This window comes from Perissodus microlepis, chromosome 11, assembly GCF_051167445.1.
Source record: "Perissodus microlepis isolate ML-2025 ecotype Zambia chromosome 11, ASM5116744v1, whole genome shotgun sequence".
NCBI classification, from domain to species: domain Eukaryota; kingdom Metazoa; phylum Chordata; class Actinopteri; order Cichliformes; family Cichlidae; genus Perissodus; species Perissodus microlepis.
Genome location: NC_140471.1, coordinates 35,172,732 through 35,198,716, shown reverse-complemented (window position 1 = coordinate 35,198,716; position 25,985 = coordinate 35,172,732). Strand labels below are relative to the sequence as shown.

Sequence of the window (25,985 nt, the reverse complement as noted above, 5' to 3'; positions counted from 1 at the left end):
TAAATGATGCAGCGTTCACTGAACACGTTCAGTTTAAAAATCTCAAATGTAGAAAAGATAAACAGAAAGATTAAATTTATCAGGTTGGAATAAATGTTAATCAGGTGTGTAATTATCACTTACATCATTTGCTTGTAACTGTGTCTGGTGTAATCTAAACATTTATGAGATGTTGATGAGATGGAAAAAAAAACCTGGAGAAAAGTCGCATTTACCTTTTTTTTTCTCAGGTAGAAACGTTGGCGTCTGTTATTGAGCTGATTTTGGAAACCCTGGCTGGTCTGAGTTACTGGGAGCTTGAGGTTTTCAAGGAAGTCCTGTGTAAAATTCATTACAAACATTAGTCAGACATCCAAAGAATCATCTACATATAGACAGACCTGCAGGACACGGTGTTTTTCATGGTCCTGACTTACGGTGAGCGGTCAGTGGAGAAGACCATGGAGGGTTTAAACGAGATGAAGGGGACTGATCTGGCTCAGAGGCTGTCAGACTGCAGCCCAGAACCCAAAAGTAAGACAACAAAGATGAAATAAGTTAAATAAACTCTGGTGGTTAAGATGTCTCATAAGTAAAGTTTTTGTCTTTCATAAAAATATTTTACAAATATCATTATTGTAGAGAAAAGACAGATTGTTGTCCAAATCAGAATTTATGAGTGTTCAAGGAACAAAAAAATGACAAAAAGTGACTCCTTCAGTCTGAGAGACTGAATAACACAAACAGTGTCTATCATAGTTGAGCTTTAAATGTAACGTTGAAGATTATACAACTGTCAGTTGGTAAGTAAGTCTCTTGTGAGTGACTTTGAGCACTTTTCTCCTCAGAGAAACACTCTGTGGATGAACGACGCTCTGCACTGATCCACAAAGTGAGTCATGTCACATCTCTGATTCAGTACAAGACAGCAGGCTGAAAGTCAGAGGACTAAAGTATCATCAGTTCTCATGTTGAGTCATTTTTCTCATGATTTCTGCTTTTTTGTGATTATGAGAAATCATACTGAACTTTCTAAAAGAGCTTATTTGGATAAAATGGATAAATAAATAAATGTCCTGCAAATTGAATGACTTTTCCAGGTGGCAATGGTGGCAGCTGTGAAACAACTGCTTTTGGAAGCTTTGAATGGTTTGAGGAATTCCGAGCTCGAGGAGTTCAAGAGATTCCTGAAGTCAATTTTTCTTTGGATGAGTCTGTCATACAAATCACAGAAGCTGAGACCATCATCAACCAGAGCAGATGTAGTGAATCTGATGGTGGATGAACTTGGTCATCAGTCTGTGGAGGTGACCAGAGAAGTTTTCATGCGCATGAACAGAACTGATCTGGTGCAGAAGTTACCAGAGAGCAGCTCAGCATCCAGAGGTGAGACCAACATGCATGAGTGTAAACTCTGTGTCATCAACAGGTTTTTGTGTTGGTGGTGTCATGGTGGTGCAGTGGTTAGCACTGTGTCCTCACAGCATGAAGGTTGTGTGTTTGAGCCTCCTGGTTGGCTGGAACCTTTCTGTGTGGAGTTTGCATGTTCTCCCTGTGCCTGCATGCTTTTCCTCAGAGTGCTCTGGTTTCCAGTCCAAACACATGCTTGTTGGCTTTATTGCTGGTTCTAAATTAAATGTGGGTGTGAAAGGTTGTCTGTCTGTTTAAAACCTGAGGTGGACAGGTGTACCCTCTCTCATTATCACAGCTGGGAACCCCCAGTTACTTTGGTTGGACTGGATGGAGGGTTTCTTTGTTGGGTTCTTATGTCATTTTCTTTAGTTTCACATGATTTTCTCTTTTAAATCATCTGTGTTGCCTGAAGGCTGATTCTACTTGGATGTGTGATGATGTTTGAATCCTCAGAGTTGATTGTAAATGTCTTTCCTCCTCAGAGAAACACTCTGTGGATGAACATGGAGCTGCACTGTGGAAGAGAGTGAGTGTGACTTTAACTCAGCTTTCATTCAGTAGATTCAGGCTGTAAATCATCCTCATCTTGAACATTATACATGATGAAACAGACAAAGCATCTTTGAAACTGGATGCTTCTCACAGTGTTAATGTGGAGTCTGCAGCAATAATGTTTCCACTGATGACAGAGTGACGGACTCCGCCCTCAAACCAGCGTTCGTCCCTGTACCATTGTTAATTCAGTGGGTTGGTTTCGCCCCCTGTTGGCTCTCCAGGAAACTGCAGGTCTTCCTGGTCGTTGACAAATGTTTAGTGAATAACAGAATAACAGAAACACACAGTATTAAAGATTTATACCGTCTGTGGTAAATTACAGCTTAAAAACTTGCGTGTTCAGTCAGACATAAGTAGCTCTAGTTAGCATGTGAATGGGATGTTTACTTTGGATTATGGAACTTTTATTATTATTAACGGATTCAGTATTTATTAAACTCGATGTATCCGTTGTTGCTTTGGAGATGCAGAGACTGATTAAAGAGACACGACGTCACTCTTTCTACTCATACCCGAGCCAAAGGTAACGTTGATGGAAAGGCGGTAACATCTATTTCAACTCGGTTTATTTCTATGGCACAAAATTAGAACAACAGTCGCATCAAGGCGCCTCCGTTATCCAGGCGGGCTGACAGCTGGGAGGAGAGAGACGCAGAAACGCGGAAGTTTTTCCGCCTCAGCGTTTACAGAAAGTGAGAGAAAGCAGCGGGAGAACAGTGCCTCACACTAAGCTGCTTCACAAACACTGAAGAATGATTTTCCATCAGCAGTGATTCCAGGTGTTCACATTTTACATGAAGTATTGAAGGTAAGCGCGGCATTAAGTTCTGCTTCCTTCTGGAAGTTCACATTCGTAGTTCTGCTTCCTTGTTAGGGGAGTGCGAAGGCCCTCTTGTATCTGCTCTGTTTCTGTTTCTTCTTCTTATTATTATTCAGGCAAAACAAGTGCCTGTTTGAGGGCCTAAACATGCTCAAAAACTCAGGAAGTTTTGCACACGCATCAGGTCTGGTGAAAAATTTCGTATTTTAATGGTTTTACATATGAGCATTGGAAAATGGCTCCGTAGCGCCACCTATTTGGGGTTTGATTGCATAACCTTCATATTTGGTCAGTGTCAACTACACACCTGGGTCATGTTAAATTGCAGAGCTTTTGAGTTTTCGGGACACGGTGAGGCCGTGGCGCCACGGCGAATTTCGATGATTCGCCATGAAAATCTTATTGCCTCTCACTCTGTCATACATTGTCCGACCTGGACCAAAGAGCACACATATGATAAGGCTCCAGCCCTGAAACATCTGCAACCTCAAATTTCTCCAGGAAAGACTTTTTTTTTTTTTTTTTTTTTTTGCCTGTCCCGTTTGGATCTTTAGCCATCAGAATATTTTGTCTGAAGGCCAAGAAAGATGCTTTACTTTACCAAGTGGATCATCATGGCCTTGCCATATTTGTCCATTTGATTGACCTTCATTATAATTATGTATTTATTTTATTTTTGGTTGTTACAGGCGGGACAGACATGACTGGGGGATAGGACAGGGAGAAAGAATGAAAGAAAGACAGGGAGAGAAAGAATTTTTTTTAAAAATTTTTTTAACCTGGATCACCTGTTGAGAAAGAAAAAAGAAAACAAGCAGAAGAAGACGAGAGCAATAGAATAAACAACATCATGATGATCTATGTGAATATAACAGTAAATACTAAATGTTAAACATTATTGTGCAGCACGTAAGATCGACAGCGCACAGTGTGCTTTGAGGTAGGAGCCAAAAAGGGTGTAGTTTGTGTGTGTGAGCACCCGTGTGTACACCTGTGAGCATGAATGCGCTTGTTTTTAAAAGGCTTCTTCATGTAAGTAAATAAAAGCCTTGTTAAGAATTAAAGTGTTTCTCACCTGTGAGAATCTAGAGGGCTTTTAATTTGAAAGAGTTTGTATAAACCAGGGGTGGGCAATTCATTTTCGCAAGGAGGCACATTTGAAAACGAGACTGTTGTGGAGGGCCTTTCCAACAAGCTGAACTCAAACTCACACTCACGCTGCTGTGGGTTGCATGTTTTTATTACACAATTTTATTCGAGTTTCAAGCTGATGTTTGACGTTCACGTCCAATCACAGTTTTTCATTTGGGTGATAGAAAAGTAACAAACGTCCATGCCAGTAATGTTGTCATTAGTGAAATACAAAGCAGTCAGTTTCCATCCATCAAATGAACAAACAGCAGACATGCTGTCCTTCATGGATAATATGATTTCTTCATTTTCCAGGTGGTAACTATGACGACTAAGAAGCTGCTCATTGAAACACTGAACCAGTTGAGTCCAGAGGACTTTGCTGAGTTCAAGTCACTCATTGACCTGGAGAAACATCTATCATCCAAGCCAAGGGGCCGACTGAAAACAGCAAACACACAGGATGTAGTGAAGCTGATGGAGGAGACGTACAGAGGAGAGAGTGTGGAGGAGACCAGAAAGGCTTTAATGAAGATGAACAGGACTGATCTGGTGCAGAGATTATCAGGTATCACCTCAGGAACCACAAATAAGAGAACAAAGACTTAAATATGTGAGAATACTGCATAAAGTTTATCACTTTCATATGAAACCAGGTGCTGACTGATAGAAAAATCTCTTGACTCTGTGTTGTGTAGTGAATGATGAACAAAGACATTTATATTTTAGTGCTGCTTTTTATAACGTGGATTAGAGCAGAATATGTGCAGGTCAGGCAGGTTGGCTCATTACAGGAGGCTCAAGCACAGCACACTACAAAATAATAGCAGCTTATAGCCGGTGTGCAGTGATATTATGTGACTGTTTCAGGACTTCACAATTACAACAAACCACTGAAACTCTTCTTATTAACAGTTAGACAGTTACAGAGGTCACATGCTCTGTATAGTGGTCGCACACATGCTGATACCTAATGATCCCACACAGTGCAGTGATCCACTGCCTCTGAGAGAGGGCGCCATTGAGCCAATAAACATCACAAATCCATTGTGGTTATTATGGAATCACATACAACATAAACACTGTTACACAAGCTCAGTTACAGTATTTTGATCAGATCAGAACAAAAACATCCAACATCATTCAACATGGTTGGAAAGTCTTCAAGCAGCTCTACAGGTTACAATTATGTCACTATTAACCCTCATCATACTGACTGAAGTCTGTGGTAGATTTTTGTCATACCTCACAGATGTGTTTTTCTGTCATTTAAATTTTTAATGAATTTGTCAGTTTGTTGCTAATGTTTCACACAATTTTCTATTTCTGCTTTGATTGGTGCTTCTTTAAAAATACAAATGTTTTTAGGTGTCAGAGGACTCCAGTCAAACAATTCCACCTTTACAGTTTTAATAAATGGGACTTATTAACTGTATTCTGAATTTATTCAGTTGCAGCTGGTCCTAAATTAAAGTAACACACAGTATCTAGTATCTATCAGTGTTTATAAAGAAGAAAGACTCAGATGCCATCACTGCCTTCATCGTCTGGATGGGGAACTTTCCAGACTAGAAGTTATCAGAATGTTGGAGACGTAGCTGCATCTACTGTACCTGAGAGAGCTGGAGTTCTCTGGTCACGCAACCCATATCAAGGAAGCATGTAACAGACACGCATGTGCAGCACGCTTTGGAGAGACAAAGCGCTTCATGGAGTCATGACCTCCAGCTCTCACTGGGGCAGTTTGAATCTGAATGTGCAACAAGTGGGTGAAAGTAGCACCTCCAAGTTTTAGGCCATGGTTCTCAGCTGGTAAAGGGTGGAGTGCTCACTCCAGGTCACGGACGAGTTCCCCCATTTGGAGGAGTTTAAGTATCTAAGGGTGTCGTTCACAGGGGAGGGGAGAGTGGAGCAGGAGATTGACAGATAGATTAGTGCTGTGTTTGCAGTGATGTGGATGCTCTGCTGATCTGCCCTGGTGAGGAGAGAGCGGGCCCTGATGTTTTAGATTTGTAGGTGGAGCTATGTTCCTGCCCATGCATGTGGTCACAAGCTCTGAGGACTGAAAGAATGAGATTATGGATACAAACAGAAAGGAGTTTCCTTTAAGTCTATCTGGGAATGTCCTACCAGGAGGAGGCTGCTGGACAGATCTAGACATGTCTGGCTGATCCTTTGAGTCTTATCCAGTAGATAATGCAGGGTTCTGGAGCCGATGTAGGTGAGGGGACTGGTCCAGCCTCACTGCCTTGACATGCAAGTGTCTGCCCTACTTTCCCTGATATGAAGAAACCTGAGTAGCCTTGCAGGTCAAATCTCTCTAATTATTTATTTATTTATTTATTTATTAACCTTTATTTAACCAGGAAGATCCCATTGAGATTAAAAACCTCTTTTTCAAGGGAGACCTGGCCAAGATAGGCAGCAGCAGATGTCTCACAGTTACAGAAATTACTCAGACACAGGCAGCAACAACCCACATGCAACAATAAGTGAAAGAATACAAATAAAATAAAAAATAAAATTCAAATAAAATAAAAAAGTCAGTTAAAATGACAATCAATCTAATTGAAAGAGTTGCATGTTATGGACTTGGCCTCAAGGATTCGTAGTTTAGATTTAAAATCACTTAATGAAATGAATTCAGTCATTTTCCATTCCTTCTGCAGTTTGTTCCAGGCCAAGGGTGCTAAATGGACAAAAGCTCTTTTACCAAGTTCAGTTCGGGCAAATGGAACAGAAAGCAACAAGTAACTATGCGGATGAAGAGAATACCGACCAGCATGTTTCATTACAAGCAGGGAACATATATAAGAAGGCAGCAACCGAAGTATTGCCTTATATATAAAACTGTATAAATGACAGTTCCTCCGACTTACCAAAGCAGGCCATCCTACCTGAGAGTATAACTCACAGTGGTGAGTCTGAAATTTACGGTTAGTGATGAACCTCAGAGAAGCATGATACACAGAATCAACCATTCGAAGACATTGAGCAGAAGCATTCATATATAGTATATCACCATAATCCAGCACAGGCAAGAATGTTGCAGCTACAAGCCGCTTCTTTGTATTAAAAGAGAAACACAACTTATTTTGAAAATAAAATCTCAGTTTTAACTTCAGGTTTTTCACAAGATTCTCTACATGTGGTTTGAAGGTAAGCGAGTCATCAATTAAGATTCCCAGATATTTATATGTGTGAACCAACTCTATTTTATTACCTTCAAGAGTGGTTACTGATGGGATTGTTTGGGCTCGTCTCCGTGATTTAGAAAACAACATGAGCTTTGTTTTGTCTGCGTTGAGAACAAGTTTAAGCTGATGTAATGAGTGCTGGACAGCAGAAAAGGCTTTCTGCAAGGAGTCAATGGCTTGGACAAGAGTTGAACCACAGCTGTAAATAACTGTATCATCAGCATAGAAGTGCAAGTTTGCATCTGGCACATGTAGACTAAGATTGTTTACGTAAATGATAAATAGAAGGGGACCTAATACAGAACCCTGTGGCACTCCGTTGTGCACTGTAACAAAGTCAGAACATAGACCGTCAGATTTAATGCACTGAGTCCTGTTACTGAGGTACTTTGAGAACCATGCCACTGCTCTCTCAGAGAGTCCTGACTGGAAGAGTCTAAGTTTTAAAATACAATGATCAACAGTGTCAAATGCTTTTGACAAATCAATAAAAAGGGATGCACAGTGTTGTTTTTTATCAAGTGCAATAGTAATATCATTTACCACTCTAATTGCAGCTGTGATAGTACTGTGATTCTTCCTAAAGCCTGATTGATATTCAGATAAAATGGCATTGGTGTGCAAAAACTCCTTTAACTGCTCACACACAAGAGCTTCAAGAATCTTTGGCCAGCACAGATAGATTAGATATTGGTCTGTAATTAGTTAACACTGCTGGGTCGCCCCCTTTTAATAGAGGAACAACAAAAGCTGATTTCCATACTGAGGGAATTTTATTCGTATCCAGTGTGAGGTTGAAAAGTGTTGTGAGAGGCTCTGCTACAAAATCAGCTGCCAGTTTCAAGAAGTAAGGATCTAATAAGTCTGGCCCTGGAGATTTTCTAGGATCTAACAGTTTAAGAGCTTTACAGACCTCCTGCACAGAGAAAGGAACAAAGTTAAATGGCTGACCAGTGTACACCGGAAGGTTTGTGCCAGATTTTACAGAGACTGGGTTCAGAGAGTCAAACAAAGAGCCAGAAGATATAAAGTGCTTGTTAAAACAATTCATAATCTCCTTCCTATCATAAACAGGAACAGAATCCTTAAAAACATAGGTGGGTAGAGCGTGGGAGCTTTTACTCACTGAAAGAGACTTAATGATTTTCCAGAACTTCTGTGGATTATTTAGGTTCTCAGTGGTGACAGACAGATAATATTCTGATTTAGCTTTCTTAATAGAGGAAGTACATCTGTTTCTTAGTTGTCTGAAAAGAAGCCAATCAGCGGGGTAGCCTGTTTTCCTTGCTTTGGCCCAAGCCAGGTTACGCTCATGAATGATATCTGCCAGCTCTTGGGAGAACCAGGGGTTTTCACGACCTTTTATCCTATATCTTCTTAATGGAGCATGTTTATTCACAATTTGCATAAACCCATCCTTAAAGAATGCCCACGCTAATTCTACATCAGGGATCAATCCTATTTTCTTCCAGTCATAGTTTGACAAATCATGATAAAATGCTTGCTCATTAAAATGTTTAAGAGTTCTTTTAAAAATAATACGATGTTGTGACTTGGCCACTTTAGTATTTCTAATAGCAGCAACAACACAGTGGTCACTTAAGTCGTTACAAAAGACACCCAAAGATGAAAATTTATGAGGAACATTTGTCAAAATCAAGTCAATCAAGGTAGACTTTTCGGGGCTTTTGAGATTCGGCCGAGTGGGTAAATTGACCAGCTGGGTAAGACTGATAGAATCACAAAAAGATTTAAAATCATCTGAAACAGTTTTGAGCCAATCCCAGTTAAAGTCACCAGCTAGAACAAGCTCCCCATAATTTAGTCTGGACAGCAAAAGGTTTAAAGAACGCAGAGCTTCTGTGGAGGCAGAAGGGGGTCGATAGCAACAAGCAACTGTTATGCAAAGACCCTTTGCAACATTCACATTCAGAGCCAAAAATTCCAATTGTTTGCAAATTGATTCTGATAGAACTATTGTAGCATCAAATTTTGACTTAACATAAGCAGCAACACCACCACCTTTCTTAAGCCTATCGGTGCGATAGATATTGTAGCCAGCCATGCTAACATGTTCATCAGATATATATTTAGACAACCAAGTTTCAGAAATGAGGACAATATCTGCATACAAGGTCTTAAATAATCAGGCCCCATCTTATCTTAATGACCTTGTAGTACCATATCACCCTATTAGAGCACTTCGCTCTCGCTCTGCAGGCCTACTTGTTCCTAGAGTATTTAAAAGTAGAATGGGAGGCAGAGCCTTCAGTTTTCAGGCCCCTCTTCTGTGGAACCAGCTTCCAGTTTGGATTCGGGAGACAGAAACTATCTCTACTTTTAAGATTAGGCTTAAAACTTTCCTTTTTGCTAAAGCATATAGTTAGGGCTGGACCAGGTGACCCTGAATCCTCCCTTAGTTATGCTGCAATAGACGTAGGCTGCCGGGGGATTCCCATGATGCATTGAGTTTTTCCTTTCCAGTCACCTTTCTCACTCACTATGTATTAATAGACCTCTCTGCATTGAATCATATCTGTTATTAACCTCTGTCTCTCTTCCACAGCATGTCTTTTATCCTGTCTTCCTTCTCTCACCCCAACCGGTCGCAGCAGATGGCCCCGCCCCTCCCTGAGCCTGGTTCTGCCGGAGGTTTCTTCCTGTTAAAAGGGAGTTTTTCCTTCCCACTGTCGCCAAAGTGCTTGCTCATAGGGGGTCATATGATTGTTGGGTTTTTCTCTGTATCTATGAAGCGCCTTGAGGCGACTTTTGTTGTGATTTGGCGCTATATAAATAAAATTGAATTGAATTGAATCTGTTGATTGAACCCAGATCTTGATCATATCCATCTTGGGTAACAAACTGCGCACATTAAGCCCAGGTGAGGATTTAAATTCAGATGGTGTCTGGCTACATTGCAGCTCAGGGCCTGGGTTAGGTTGCACATTACCAGATAAGAGCAGTAGTAAGACGATCAGAAGTCCCTGCTTTGTACTTATTGATTTTGACGTGTGAAATGTTGACACAAAGCAGGATTTTCGTAACTAATTTTGTAATTGTACAAAGCAAGAAGGTTTTGAAGATGAGGTAAATCTTTCTGTAGTTCAAAATGATTAATGTCCTGTTCCAAATACATTGGAAATTGTACAGGATGTATAGCAGCAGTGACGCATGTAGATCTGGGAACCATGTCTCACAGAATGGGGTCACTGTTAAATGTTCTCATCTTAGAAAAATTGAGTGTCCAAAAGTCCCCCACGGCCAATAAGCAAAGTAAAGTTATTAAAAAAGCCATTATCCAAAACACAATGATTGTTGATGCTGAATTAAATAGGCTGCACAAACCTAGGATGGCAAGTAAGGCTCCAGCCAAAAGTTCGGGTCCTGGTGGCTTGCTAGCAGAGGGCTTCTGCTAGCACATTCACCAATGTGGTGTAGAAGGCTTCAATCAACAGCACAGCGCCCGATGTATTGCAGATAAGCTTTTCGAGCAGCACAGGCCTTGGTGTGGTGCTGATGTCTTCCACTAGCAACACAGATGCAGTTTGTTCAGCCAGCAGCAAAGGCCCTGGTGTGGTGCCTATGGGTCCAGCCGGCAGTGCGGGCCCTGGTGAGGCTCAGTTGGTTTATGCTAGCAGAACAGGCCCTGGTGTGGTGCCTATGGGTCCAGCTAGGCCCTGGTGCGGTGCAGATAGCCCCAGCCAGCAGCACAGGTCCTGGGGTGGTGCCGATGGATCCAGCTGGCAGCACAGGCCCCGGTGCAGTGAGATGGCCTCAGAAAACAGCACAGGCCCTGGTTGAGGCTCAGTTGGTTTATGCTAGCAGCACAGGCCCTGGTGTGGTGCAGACAACCTCTGGTAGTAGCAGAGGTCCCCCCCCAAAAAAGACCACTTTCCAAGAATTTACAGAATAGTTTAAAATACTCTTAAAAAGCTTGTTAGAAAAAACTAAAATCCATTTAAGATAGTAAAAAACAAAAAAATACCCCAAAAATTCAAAGCAGACATTCAACAAGGAGACATGCTGCTGCCATCTTGGCAAAATGTTTGACAAAAAAATCTCTGGTCCAAAGGGCCAGGACTGTCCAGGACTGTCCGCTGAAGTCCATCGAGGATGTTTTGAGGAGAGGATGTTGTCTAACCTAACGTTCATCATGGACAGCACCTCCCACTGTCACGGTCCTGGGTCGGTGTGCCAGTGTTTCGAGTTTTGTACTTTTGTTTTCTTAGGATGATTGTGGTTTGGGTTTCAGTTTGTACTTCTAGCTCTTCTGTTCTCCTCGGTTTGAGAGTTCTACTGCTTAGGTTTGGGTCCCTGTACCCCCATGTTCTGTGTAGTTTACTTCTGTCCTCGTGTTTGCCTTCTCGTTCCCCAGTCAGTATTGTCTCATGTTGCTCTTGTCCCTGTACTCAGTGTTCCCTCTGTTCAGTGTCTAGTCTGGGTCTCTGTGTCTGTCGTGTACTTCCTGTTTTACTTTGACAGTCTCTCGTCAGTGTACGTCATGTTGTGTTTGCTCTTTCCCTGTCTCATTGTTACTACTAGTGTCAGCTGTGTTCCCTGTGTGCTCCTACGTCCCTCGTTAGCTTTCTGTGTATTTATGTCAGAGTCTCCCTTAGATCTGTGTCGCGTCGTCACTCATGGTTGTGTGGAATTCTCCGAGTGTTCAGCTAACTAGTTTTTCCCAGTTTAGTTTTGTATTGTTTATTTGCCCTTTCTGTAAACAAAGCCATTTTTTGAGTTACGTCTTGTTTCTGTGAGTCTGCATCTGGGTCCTCTCCTGCCAGCACACAGCCGCTCCTTGACACCCACCCCCTGCATGAGACTGTAGGAGCACTTTTACACTCACAGCGTAGGAAGGAGCGCTACTGTAGGTCATTCTCAGCAGGTTATCTTACTCATCAGCTTGTTTGTTCACTGTGCATTTCACCAGAAACACACACACACACACACACACACACACACACACACACACACACACACACACACACACACACACACACACTCTTGTACAGAAAAAGTGAAAAAAGTGAAAAACTAAAATAATGTAAAAAGAATAATCAAATCACATCAATTGTAATTAATAGTTTACGTTTAATTTTAGTTATTAACTTAATTAACGCACTCTAAGCTAATGCTGATTATGTTCTTATCTTTGGGGGAGAGGTTGGTGGTGAGAGAGGCACTTCCAGCATGAAGATGTGTTCCACCTTCATGGAAACAATCTGAAACGCAGGATTCCTTCATAGATCCCATATCTTCTCAAAGCTACATAATCCACAGGGAAAACCCTGGGAGTCTTGAGAAGCTGCGTTTTATTTGCTCACTATGTAACCCACAAATATGAGTATTTGCACGACCTCCATAAAGGGAACAAGTAGCTTTGAGAAGAACAGACTGTACGCAGTGAAGGAAGCCACCTGGCGGGACAAGATACTGACATCATCCTGGGAGGGCTGCACTCACATCATATAACCACTCACATTGTATAACCACGCTTGCACAACTCACTTTCTAACCATATATAGTAATTTGTCTTAGTTAATACAGCAACGAGCTTTATGAATAGTCATGTGTGTAAACAATAAAAACGACCTGCAGGGGGGAAGCAAGTTGAAGTGGGTTGGAGATCAACTGCTTCCCTCTCGCGAGTGAAAACTTGAGCTCTGTGTGACCTCGTTCCTGAGTGAGTTTCTGTTTATCCAGCAGTATCAGGGGTAAAACTCTGACAGCGCTCTTCTGGACAGAGATCTCTAATGTTTTCCTGGGATCTGCTGGAGCCACTATGCCACCTGGGTGACGTCCCAGCTGGTATGGCTTCATATTTATGTCTCTCACTCCAAGTTACAGTTGGTTAGCATGGGAGAGGCAGCCTGGGACCTCATTGGACAGAAACGCCCCGGTCTGGAGTCGACTCCCGTCACGTTCAAAGACATGTAGTGTATATTTATATATGTGTGTGTGTGTATATACACACACACATAAAAGTGATCAGCGATCAGAGTATCCTGTGTGTGCTCTCATTCACACAGTTAGGCCTCTCTCTAAAATCATTATTAACGAGTTAACGAGGTTTAAGTGTCAGTTCGATGTGAAATCTTTTGTGTTCTAAATCCTCATAAAGCCTGATGATAAAACAGTTTCTAATCTGACTTTTTCTCTTTCTTTTCTCCTCAGACAAACAGTTTCCTCCACTGAGCCAGAGAGTGAGTAACGTCACATCAGTCGACTTCACACAGTTCAGCTTTGATGCAGTAGATGAAGACTGAAAATGATCTTCATCTTAAACAGAAATCATACACATGAAATTCAAGCTGCAGCTTTGTCATGTACACATGAGTTTTATACATGATTGGTATAGAAATATTAAACCTTATTTACATTTTAAAAGCAGATTAAATTCAAGTCTTTCTGTTTATCAGTAAAGATGCGAGCAGTTAAAGCTCCCCTCTGTTTGTAAAATCAGGAGACTCACTGCAGTTTTTGTAGCTCAGTCTTTGACAGAGTTACAGTCAGGCAGTAAAACAGAGTCACAAACCTGTTCATGAAAATTAAATCCTTCAAAAAGAGGAAAAAATGAGCCAAGAAATAAAAAACCAATCCAAGCAGGTACCCACCGAGCACCAGATGTTCATGGAGGTTATTTTCTGCTCTACATCTGGTCGACCGGTCATGACCTTAAAAAGACGCAGCTTTGTGTCTGAAGGTCAAAGGTCATCTTTTCAGGTTTTTAGAAGAATTGGATTCAAACATGAATTTATTTTTAGCACACTAAAATGTTTCTGTTGATTAAAAATCAAACAGATATTTGAATGGTGCATCGCTGTCATGTGACCTCTGTTTTCACCAGGTGGAAACGATGGAGTCTCTTATTGAGCTGCTTTTGGAGACACTGGCTGATCTGAGAGGCAGCGAGCTCGAGAACTTCAAGCTGGTCCTCAGGAGGAAATTTGACTTAATCCCCCTGGTTATGATGAGAAAGACAGACCTGCAGGACATACAGGACGTGCAGGACGTGCAGGACATGGTGTTTTTGATGATGAGGACTTTTGGCCAACAGTCAGTGGAGAAGATCGTGGAGGTTTTAAAGGAGATGAAGAGGAGTGATCTGGCTCAGAGGCTGAGAGACAGCAGCTCAGAAGCTCAAAGTAAGATAAAGACAAAACATGTTAAAATCATAAAAGTGTTTCTGCTTCAGTTCATATTAGAAACAGTCAGATTTACAGAGCAAAGAGAGCATTGTTGACGAGCAGAAAATGATGTTCAGCAGGTTTAAATGTAATTTATTTTTTTGATCTCTGTGTATTTTTTTAAAGCTCGATTAGCTTTTATTAAACACTTATTTCCATTTTTGTTAATTTCTCTTTTTTTAAGACAAACATCTGGATGAACATCTGTCTGCACTGATCCATAAAGTGAGTAACGTCTCATCTGTCTGACTGCAGAGTTCAGCTTTGATTCAATAAGATGCAGTTTGAAAATCATAATTTCATCATTTAGATTAAACAGTTGTCACAGAAATGTTTTTAGATTAAAAATCAAACATTATTAAAAAGTGTGTTTACATAAATACATCTTAATAAATAAGATAATAAAAGAAAACAAAGTGTTTCAGAGAAAACATTGAAAACATTCAAAGTTTAAAACAGCTACAAAAACATAAATCTGTAATTTTCTCAGTGAGGAAACATTTTTTCTTTATGAATGTTTGCTTTGAATTTTCCAGGTTGCAACAATGGCAGCTGTTAAAGATCTGCTTCTAGAAACACTGGAGGATTTGAGTGATCAGGATCTCAACAAATTCAAGTTGTTCCTGCAGTTCACTCGATTTCAGAAGAGTCTTCTACAAATCGAACTGAGTGATGACAGAAGAGAAATAGTGAATGATATGATTGATAAACTTGGTCATCAGTCTGTGGAGGTGATCAGGGAGGTTTTAACAGACATGCAGAGAACTGATCTGGTGCAGAGGCTGTCAGAGAGCAGCTCAGGACTCAAAGGTAAGAGAAAATAATCTGTCAGAGTTTCTGTAATAACGTCAATAAATATGGTGGGATTATTTTTAACTCAGTGTAAAAGTATTAAAAACATAATATTACAGCTCAAACTGAAAACAAAATTAAAAGAATTAAATCAGAGAAACTCACAACAAGAACTGCATAATATAAACTTTATTATCTTAAAATGAAAGAATTTGTTTCCTCTGATTTATTTTGGACAGACGTTGATAAATTAACACATTCAGGTTGTACAAACACAGTAAAATTGAACAGATTTGTTTTCATATTTCAATGTTTTAAAGTAAAAATATTCAGGTTATTGAATCAGTGACTTTCTTTAGTAAATGTTGTTTTAAAGCTCTTTGAACTTCTTTCCTTTGAAAATATTTTTCTTTGTTTGGTTCATTGAATTCTTGCATTTTGAGCTCATTAATATCAGTCTTGTACTGTAAATAGATCTTTATGTTAGCTTTGATTGAAACTCCACTATGGAGACAGACGACCTGTACGAGGTAAATGATTCCAAAGTCTTTTCATTGATTTCTCTGTGATTGTGTAACTATGGCCTCCTCCTGCCTTCAGTCCGCACAGCTGAAAGTGAAATATTAAAGCTTTTTATTGTCAGGACTCAGTGTTATACTCAGGATGAGCACACATAAAGGACACACACAGTGTCTGTATCATGTAGTTACAGTTTGTATTCAATGTGTTGCAGCTGCAGGATCATCAGCTGAAGGATTTGATGTGGAGGAAACAGAGAAAGGTCAGTGTCCAGAAAACACATGAATCAATAAATACACTCATTGATATGAAGATGAAGAAGATGAAGAAGAAGAATTACTGAATGAAACAGAACTGGATCATTTCCTCACACGTTGATAGTTTCCCATCAAATATGACTTCATGTTAACAAGTTTAATGTTGTTATTAATCCAACTTACAAGGATCATCAGAATGAAATCAAAGCATCAGTTATTTCAAAGCGTCTGATTATTAACACTGATGTTAAATCAGTCATGAATGAACCTTTTAATATTTCTTTTCTGTCAGAGAAACACTCTGAGGATGAACGTTGGCCTGCACTGAGCCACAAAGTGAGTCATGTCACATCTGTCTGACTTCAGATCATCCAGCTTTCAGTTCATAGATACAGGATAGAAATCTTCAATAGAAACAAATGATTTGATTTTGATTGGAAAAGTCAAAGTTTGATAAGTTGAGCGTGTGCAGTGAGGTCGGTCTGCAGCAGGTCAGAAAAGTCCTGAACTTGTTAACAGAAGCAGAATAATTGTTAATCAGCTGTTTGTGATCATTGTGACAAATATGACCAATGACATCATCACCTTATGTGATGGATGATGTCATCTAAACACATCTACATTTGTAAAGTGTTGATGAGAAAACAAACAAACCTGAAAGTGAGAAATGTCACATTTATCTCATGAACATTTTCTTTGAATTTTCCAGGTAGAAACGATGGAGTCTGTTATTGAGCTGCTGCTGGAAACTCTGGATGGTCTCAATGAGCCGGAGCTCAGTGAGTTCAATCAGAGCCTCCCACAAATTCATTGTTACGAATATTACTCAGTCTTCTCATTGATACCATACGAGTGGACAAACCTGCAGCACACAGTGTTTCTGATGGTGCAGACTTACGGCCAACAGTCAGTGGAGAAGACCATGGAGGTCTTAAAGGAGGTGAAGAGGACTGATCTGGCTCAGAGGCTGTCAGACTGCAGCTCACTGCCTCGAAGTAAGACAACAAAATCAAAACTCATTAAAGTCATAAAACTGTTTTTATGTCTCATAAACGTCTGACTAAAGTCTTCTTTGACTTTATAAATAATTTTTGTAATAAAGAGAAAAAAACACATCTTTAAAACATATTTTATGGCTGTTCTGGAAAAATATACTTCAATAAATACATAAAAATGAGACCAGATTAAATCAAAATACTTTGTGAGGAGGAGTAAAAATGACTCCTTCATACTGTTTATTATTGCTGAGGAGGTTTCAGTGTAATTCTGCATATTGTCCATTTTTCCAAAGTCATATTTCCTGAATAATTGTCAGTTAGTTGTTAAATGTGTTTGTCATGAGTGACTTTGAGCACTTTTCTCCTCAGAGAAACACTCTGTGGATGAACGACGCTCTGCACTGATCCACAAAGTGAGTCATGTCACATCTCTGATTCAGTACAAGACAGCAGGCTGAAAGTCAGAGGACTAAAGTATCACCAGTTCTCATGTTGAGTCATTTTTCTCATGATTTCTGCTGGATGTTTGTGACAAACTGAAGCTTCATTCAGTTTGACTTCTTCAGCAGTAATTTTCTGCAACACTAATGTCAGGATGTCTTTACCACTGAGGATGAGCGGAGGAAGTGTCAGCATGTACATTTGTCCTGACTCTTCAACAGGACAGAGAAATCTGAAAACATCAAACACTTTCAGATTAAACAGGAAACTTTATTCTACTTACAAATATTAATAAAGAATGAAAGATAATGTGAAATCAGGGAAAGATTCTTGATGGATATATTTCATTTTTTATCTGCACAGTGAGAGAAGAACTGCAGCCTGTAAAGAAAAAGTATTCAAACCCATAAAAGTGGATCACAGTTTTATATTTTCTTCATTTTTTTGATAAACGTACCGCAATTACTAAATAGGTGCTTGTGTTTGGCTAAATAAATATGTGACCCCGTGATTGTGTTTATTGTTCCAGGTGGCAACAATGGCAGCTGTTAAACATCTGCTTTTAGAAACTTTGAATAATTTGAGGATTTCCGAGCTCGAGGAGTTCAAGAGGCTCCTGCAGACGATCCTTCCTGGGTGGAATCGGTCATTCTTCTTATATAGGTTGAGTCGATCATCAACCAGAGTAGTTGTAGTGAATCTGATGGTGGATGAACTTGGTCATCAGTCTGTGGAGGTGACCAGAGAAGTTTTCATGCGCATGAACAGAACTGATCTGGTGCAGAAGTTATCAGAGAGCAGCTCAGCATCCAGAGGTAAGACCAACATGCATGAGTGTAAACTCTGTGTCATCAACAGGTTTTTGTGTTGGTGGTGTCATGGTGGTGCAGTGGTTTGCACTGTGTCCTCACAGCATGAAGGTTGTGTGTTTGAGCCTCCTGGTTGGCTGGAACCTTTCTGTGTGGAGTTTGCATGTTCTCCCTGTGCCTGCATGCTTTTCCTCAGAGTGCTCTGGTTTCCAGTCCAAACACATGCTTGTTGGCTTTATTGCTGGTTCTAAATTAAATGTGGGTGTGAAAGGTTGTCTGTCTGTTTAAAACCTGAGGTGGACAGGTGTACCCTCTCTCATTATCACAGCTGGGAACCCCCAGTTACTTTGGTTGGACTGGATGGAGGGTTTCTTTGTTGGGTTCTTATGTCATTTTATTTAGTTTCACGTGATTTTCTCTTTTAAATCATCTGAGTCGTCTGAAGGCTGATTCTACTTGGATGTGTGATGATGTTTGAATCCTCAGAGTTGATGGTAAATGTCTTTCCTCCTCAGAGAAACACTCTGTGGATGAACATGGAGCTGCACTGTGGAAGAGAGTGAGTGTGACTTTAACTCAGCTTTTACAAAATAATAGTTTTTAGTATTGATAGAAATGAAATAATGTTTTCTTATGAAACTTTTTGTTCATAAAGAGAGTGAAGTAAATATCAAAACCGCCAGCTGTCTCTTCAGTGATTATTCTGAAACATATAAATATTAATGAAGACATCTTTTTTTTAATTAATATTTGATATTTCTACTACAGTTTCTCTGGAAATTAAATAAAAAGAAATCTTTAAATCGTCCAACAGAGATATTATAAAGTAACTTAATACATTTCTGCGATTTTTCAGATAGAAACGCTGGAAGCTGTTAGACAGATTCTCTTGGAAACACTGAATGAATTCAGTCAAAAGGATCTCGGGAAATTTATTCTGTTGCTGCCGTTCACGTGCTTTAAGATGAGCCTGCCACAAATGGAGAGGTACCGGTGTCAAAACAGGACAGAAGACCTTGTGAATCTGATGGTGGATGAACTTGGTCATCAGTCTGTGGAGGTGACCATGGAGGTTTTAACAGACATGAACAGACCTGATCTGATGCTGAGGCTCTCAGAGAGCAGCTCAGGTGAGACCAAACAAAGTTTAATAAACAGATTTTCATAATTTACAATAAATTTGTTTAAACAACTTCTAATCAACAAACATTAAAATAAACAGGAAACACAACAGACGTACAAAAATAACTTTGCATAAATCATCAGAGCTGAATCCAACCTTTCTCTCTGTCTCTGTCTTGTTCTGACATCACTGGTGAGAATATTTGAATTCATCAGCTTTTGATCATCTTAGACGTCACTCAGCTGCAGGTCCTGCTGAACATGTTGTTCTGATGTTGAAGCAGCACTGCACAGCATAAAGTGATCAAACAGCAAACATGTGGACAGTTAGAGGATGATTTTATATGTCAGCATAACATCATTCATTTGAATTCTTTGTGTCTCAACAAGGACGAAAAACTGAAAGAAGTTCAGAGCTTGAAGGTTGTCAGAGCCTGACGGTAATCCCTTCCATTCATCCATTTATTCCTAAAGTTTCTTTCTTTATAAACATGTGTACTTATTGACTAAAGTGACTGTCCTCTGCAGCAGGACTGCAGTGATTGGACTAAACTTGAACCTGAGGTGAACAGTACAGATGCAGACGAGGCTCCAACTTACAGGTAAATCAACTTCCTGAATGCTGCAGCACAGCAAACTGGAACTACAGGAAACAGTTCAGCTTTGGATTTATTCCCAGAGGAAATTCTTCATTCTGCATCCAATTCACACGACTACTCTCTGTGTTTCCATTCACTCTGTTGTTCCTTCATGAGTGTGTATTTAATTCCTGTTTCAGCCTTCAATCTGCAGCAGGACACTTTGAATGCAGAGTGTCGGGCTTGCGCTGGGTCTGTAAGGGAAAGACCAGCTTTCAGTACCAGTTTAGATCTTGGGAGGGACACATGGAGAGGATGGAGAGCAGACAATACATGCCTGCAGGTCCTCTGATGGACGTCACAGTCACTGCTGGGAAGTTAAATGAAGTTCACCTGCCACACTGGATCTGCATCAGTAAGAGGACACGATGGCTTTATTATTGAATAATAAATGACATTAATGATTCAAGTTTTCTTTTGCAGATGACGTCCCTGACATATTGGACACGTTTGCAGTCCTTCACATAGATGACTGTGGAGATGTTGTGGAAAAAGTGTCTGAGGTCACACCAACACATGTCAAGTTAACTGAACCGATTTTCTCTCCGAGAGCGGTCCTGATGAAACTCGGCGTTCCTGTGAAAATCAACTGTAACGTGTTGATATATCAGACCAACACAGCTTTCCTCACACTGCATGTTTATCTGATCCCACGTGATCCTGGGCTACAGCAGGTTATTACATGTTTCACAGTATAATAGGCAGAATTCAGAAGAATGAATAAATTAATATATAAAACTGACCTATGTGTTACATGGCTTTTTAGTATCTTTGCACTTTATTCTTCACAGGTAATGAAGCAGAGGGAAGTGCCCCATGGATACAAAGCTATCCTGAAGCCAGATCCAGAGAAGTCCTTGAAAATTCTTGATCGTTTCACACTAACAGCAGATGTGGATGGTGCAGAAATCTGTCCTGAAGTATGGTTTGAAATGCTTTAATTTCTTTCCAAATACATATTTGCATAATAGGCTGAGAATAAATAGTCCAGCTGTCGTCGGCAGCCTTCATGCATTTTACTGAGCAAAGAAAGGATTCAGTAAATATTCAATAAGAAGAGCTGATCTGGAAGAAGTGAACATGATTTACTGAGATTGAAAAATGAACTAATCTATTTGGTGATTTAACGCTGATGAACCTTGATTGCAGATTGGAATCCCAGCAGTGTTAGGATTTAGGACAGGACCCCCCAAAACAGTAAGAGCAATCTTACTGTGGCAGGGAAGTTTGACTCTATAGAATGAAAACAGTATTGTTAGCTCAAGCATGACCAAAGCACAGAAAATGAGTGTAATATATTATAATAAATAGGATATACTAAGTGATCGTAGCAAAAAGAAGGTTGGGAAGGGTAGGGAGAGGGGAAAGCAAGCACAATAGAGACTGAGCCTACATCAGAGGCTGGAGTCCTGGATGGTGAATGGAGAGCAGACAGAAGAGATTGAAGATTGATGAAGCTCAGAGACTGAAACTCTTGTTAGCAGGAGCAGAAACATGACAAAAGATACAAAAGGCTTTGATACACCACCAGCTATATGCTGACTTACCAGGACTTTAACATTTGAGTGACTTTGAACCAGGAAAAGAAAAAACATGAATGATGAGAGAAAACATGGATACAGGATGATGCTGGAACTGGATCAGATGCATGAACCATAGGCCGGTGCAGACCAGCAGTCCATTTGTGGACGAGAGAAGGTGGAAAGCTTTGAGAACCTGCTGAAGCTGCAGCTTTTGAAATATCACTGTGGAGTAGTAAAGACAGAAATAGTAACTTACAAATATCCATACCATACCTCTCTCTTTCCCGTTGCTCTTTCTTTCTTTAACAGGATTTAAAGCTCAGATATCCAAGTGGAAAGCCAAATTTCTTTGAAGTGTACACTGAAAATCCAGATGGAAACTTCCTCCTTAAACTCACATCAAAAAAAGATCTTCAGCCAGTATGGACCTGTACAGTTCGAAAAGGTTAACTATACATTTTCAAATTTATCATCACTTTATTGTATTGACTTAAATGAGTACAATTACATTACACTCAACATTGTCAGTAAGCTATATGTAGCAGCAATCTTCGGTCCTTCTTTGCTGCTTCTGCAGGACGTACATTTTCTGACTCGTCCTTTTCTAAGATAGTTTGTGTCTTATTCTGTAGGAAGAAACAAGGCGAATGTAAAACAGGAAACATGTTATTTATTCCACGCAAAACCCCAAAACTACAGAACAGATTTCTCTGGTTGGAGCCCCGTTGACATTTTCCTGATATTATACCTAAAACAGCTATAAACAGTGACGGTCAGAAAAGTGTTGCTTACTTGTCTAACCTTTCATCACCACACGGTGGCCCAGTGCACACCGTTTTATTACACCTACCAACAACACAATAGAACAAAGCAGGATGAATTTATAGAGGGTAATATATTAAATTACAACATAAAATATTGAAGATTAAAATTATGGGCTCAAAATGTGGTCATAAATATTTTGTACTTGTAAAAAAGATTTGTGTGTGTAAAAAAGATTTGTGTGTGCGTAAAAAGAATTTGTGTGTGCGTAAAAAAGATTTGTATGTGTAAAAAAGATTTGTGTGTGCGTAAAACAGATTTGTATGTGTAAAAAAGATTTGTGTGTGTGTAAAAAGATTTGTGTGTGGACTTAGCCAAAAAAAACCCCCTGCAAGTTACAAGTACGAATTTTGACCCTATTTTTCTTCCTTTCATCTGATTGGTCAATGTCATGTCAATCACAAATTTAACAATCCAATCAGAGAACAGATGGGTTTGGCTGTTGGAGGGGCGCTTTTTTGAACTGCAGGTCCTTGAAGGGTAATACAGTTTGAAGCTGGAGGATCTCTATATAAATATCCGATAGCAGCTAGGTCCCCTAACTTTCAGTAGCTGTTGAAAGGAAAAAGTTGTGCTATATCAGTGGTTAGAAATACCATTATTACTTTAGGATTAGTTTAACACAAAGTCAGGGCTGACCCGGGACCATTGCTGTGAATCACAGTGCGCAGCATAAAAGTCCTTTCACATCAGACGCAGGATGTGCTGCTAATGCTAACTGCTAACTAAAAGCAAAGGATCCAGAATTTGTTGCGCTGGCTGCTGGGCTCTGTGGGTTTTTGCAGCAGCTCTACCTGTACTAGATGCACCTGCTCCTTGTCTTTTCTGTCTCTGACTTTATGTCCTCTACAAGAGTTTCTGTTTTTTTTGCTGGTTCTTCAAATGTTCAATAAAAACATGTATGCTAATTCATAACGAAGAAAGCTTTGTAATGAAGACTGTCATTTCCAAAACACTGCCCGCCCCCACCCCGCGGTCCGCAGCGCTGTTGAAAAGGCTGTGGAAGTCCCTATATTAAACACGTAGTCCTGTGACACAAAAATCACCAAACTCGGACGACCACAGACTGTTTTCCTTCGTGGTGATGAAGGAAAACGCTGGGTTGGCATGTAAAAGGGCATTTATTCCCTTCAAAGACCTGCAGTTCAAAAAAAGCGCCCCTCCAACAGCCAAACCCATCTGTTCTCTGATTGGATTGTTACATTTGTGATTGACATGACATTGACCAATCAGATGAAAGGAAGAAAAATAGGGTCAAAATTCGTACTTGTAACTTGCAGGGTTTTTTTGGGCTAAGTCCACACACAAATCTTTTTTACGCACACACAAATCTTTTTTACACATACAAATCTTTTTTACGCACACACAAATCTTTTTTACGCACACACAAATTCTTTTTACACATACAAATCTTTTTTACGCACACACAAATTCTTTTTACACATACAAATCTTTTTTACAAGTACAAAATATTTATGACCACATTTTGAGCCCATAGAGGATCTCTATATAAATATCCGATAGCAGCTAGGTCCCCTTACTTTCAGCAGCTGTTGAAAGGATAAAGTTGTGCTATATCAGTGGTTAGAAATACCATTATTACTTTAGGATTAGTTTAACACAAAGTCAGGGCTGACCCGGGACCATTGCTGTGAGTCACAGTGCGCAGCATAAAAGTCCTTTCACATCGGACGCAGGATGTGCTGCTAATGCTAACTGCTAACTAAAAGCAAAGGATCCAGAATTTGTTGCGCTGGCTGCTGGGCTCTGTGGGTTTTTGCAGCAGCTCTACCTGTACTAGATGCACCTGCTCCTTGTCTTTTCTGTCTCTGACTTTATGTCCTCTACAAGAGTTTCTGTTTTTTTTGCTGGTTCTTCAAATGTTCAATAAAAACATGTATGCTAATTCATAACGAAGAAAGCTTTGTAATGAAGACTGTCATTTCCAAAACACTGCCCGCCCCCACCCCGCGGTCCGCAGCGCTGTTGAAAAGGCTGTGGAAGTCCCTGTATTAAACACGTAGACCTGTGACACAAAAATCACCAAACTCGGACGACCACAGACTGTTTTCCTTCGTGGGGATGAAGGAAAACGCTGGGTTGGCATGTAAAAGGGCATTTATTCCCTTCAAAGACCTGCAGTTCAAAAAAAGCGCCCCTCCAACAGCCAAACCCATCTGTTCTCTGATTGGATTGTTACATTTGTGATTGACATGACATTGACCAATCAGATGAAAGGAAGAAAAATAGGGTCAAAATTCGTACTTGTAACTTGCAGGGTTTTTTTGGGCTAAGTCCACACACAAATCTTTTTTACGCACACACAAATTCTTTTTACACATACAAATCTTTTTTACAAGTACAAAATATTTATGACCACATTTTGAGCCCATATAAAATGAGAAACAACACAAATTAAAGATCATGACAAAATACTTAAATATGGCCGATGGATTGGAGTAAAGTTTCTTTAAAATTTTATATTTATACGTTTTATGTTCCTTGATTATTTTCAGCCGAATACCAAAGCACTGATCAAGCACAAGGTAAGATATTTCAAATTATTTGTATAATAACTGCATTTAACATTTTACAGTAGTGAGTTTTCTTTGGTTTAAATTTCACAAGTTTACCAAAATTTACCAAAATTTGTTGTTAATCCAGAGACGTTGCTCATCCATGCCATATCCCAATTCTAGCGCTTATTGACTCCACTGTTAATTGTTGGTTGTATTTCATACTGCTGCAACTTGTGCCTGAGGAGGAGAGGACTTCATTTAGAATTCTGAGAATTTAAATCAGGGGTGCACACACTTTTTCAGCATGCGAGCGACTTATGAAATGACCAAGTCAAAATGATTTACCTACTATGAAAATGCAAAACATATATTTATTTATAAACATATGGAGTATTCATTCATGCATGTTGCATAACTGTATGAACCCATATTACACAACACAACTCTGTACATTTTTTGATATTACCTTACTCTGATGACTCGCACTGAATGGAATCAACCAGGGATGCACAGTCCAGACGGTAGCTGCTGATAGTCAGCCTCAAGTACACTTTCAAATAATCATCAGTCATGGTGGAACGGTATTTGGACTTAATAATCTTCTGGGAAAAGGCTGACTCACATGAATAAGTGCAGCTGCAGTCAAGGAGGTAACACATTTCCTAATGTTGGGGTACTTTTCCTCTGCAAGTTCCAGAACTGTCCGTTAGCCCTGGACTTAAACTCAGCTTAGTGTCAAAATCTCATCCTCTATTTCAGAAAAGTTCCGGTGAAACAGTGTATAATTCACCTGTTTTTCTTCATTGGTTTATTCCAAGACTTCTCTCCTAAGCCACTGTGAAAACTACACAGCATTAACAAAATAAACACTCAACGTAAGACACAGCACCTAAAATGACACTGTACAAGAAAACAAAGATAAAATCAATAAATACCTTGTTGGCTGCATGCTGCAAAAAGGGAATTACTCACCATTCTTCTGAGGGTTCCTTATAAGTGTCTAGTTAAAGTCCATTCCACTTAACTTTCAATAAAGAGCATTACAGGCTCATTCTTGCTACCTGCTTGCAGGTGTTTTCTTAGGCTTCCAAAAAGGAGACAACAAGACTTGTAAGCAGGCTTGACCTTAAAAATAAAAGCACTTGAACTACATAAAATAACATAAATAATGTACAGCTTAAACAATTTACAACGATGACATGGACCTTGACAAGATAAAGAAATGATCTAAATTATATAAACAATATCATCATGCCAACAGCT

General features: G+C 39.8%; 1 protein-coding gene across 6 annotated transcripts in view; it reads left to right on the top strand.

Moving 5' to 3' along the window:
* Nucleotides 1–798: 798 nt before the first annotated feature.
* LOC146378388 (uncharacterized) overlaps nt 799–25,985 on the top strand; it is a 32,514-nt gene continuing 7,327 nt past the window's right edge. For 4 of the 6 annotated variants that reach the window (XR_014801687.1, XM_084944448.1, XM_084944447.1 and 1 more), the window contains exons 1-20: nt 2,203–2,755; nt 4,214–4,466; nt 13,270–13,298; nt 13,943–14,240; nt 14,467–14,507; nt 14,819–15,092; nt 15,808–15,855; nt 16,143–16,186; nt 16,560–16,845; nt 17,218–17,261; nt 17,819–18,104; nt 18,614–18,657; nt 18,955–19,228; nt 19,611–19,660; nt 19,749–19,822; nt 19,999–20,213; nt 20,282–20,532; nt 20,650–20,778; nt 21,691–21,826; nt 24,720–24,749. Coding sequence is in view for 5 of the 6 variants with exons in the window: in XM_084944448.1 (XP_084800574.1) it covers nt 4,223–4,466; nt 13,270–13,298; nt 13,943–14,240; nt 14,467–14,507; nt 14,819–15,092; nt 15,808–15,855; nt 16,143–16,186; nt 16,560–16,845; nt 17,218–17,261; nt 17,819–18,104; nt 18,614–18,657; nt 18,955–19,228; nt 19,611–19,660; nt 19,749–19,822; nt 19,999–20,213; nt 20,282–20,532; nt 20,650–20,778; nt 21,691–21,826; nt 24,720–24,749 (2,797 nt within the window). In the remaining variant the exon portion in view is untranslated. Of the gene's footprint in view, nt 872–2,202; nt 2,756–4,213; nt 4,467–13,269; nt 13,299–13,942; nt 14,241–14,466; nt 14,508–14,818; nt 15,093–15,807; nt 15,856–16,142; nt 16,187–16,559; nt 16,846–17,217; nt 17,262–17,818; nt 18,105–18,613; nt 18,658–18,954; nt 19,229–19,610; nt 19,661–19,748; nt 19,823–19,998; nt 20,214–20,281; nt 20,533–20,649; nt 20,779–21,690; nt 21,827–24,719; nt 24,750–25,985 lie in introns of those variants that run through there. The other 2 variants (XM_084944449.1, XM_084944450.1) reach the window with 2 other exon arrangements.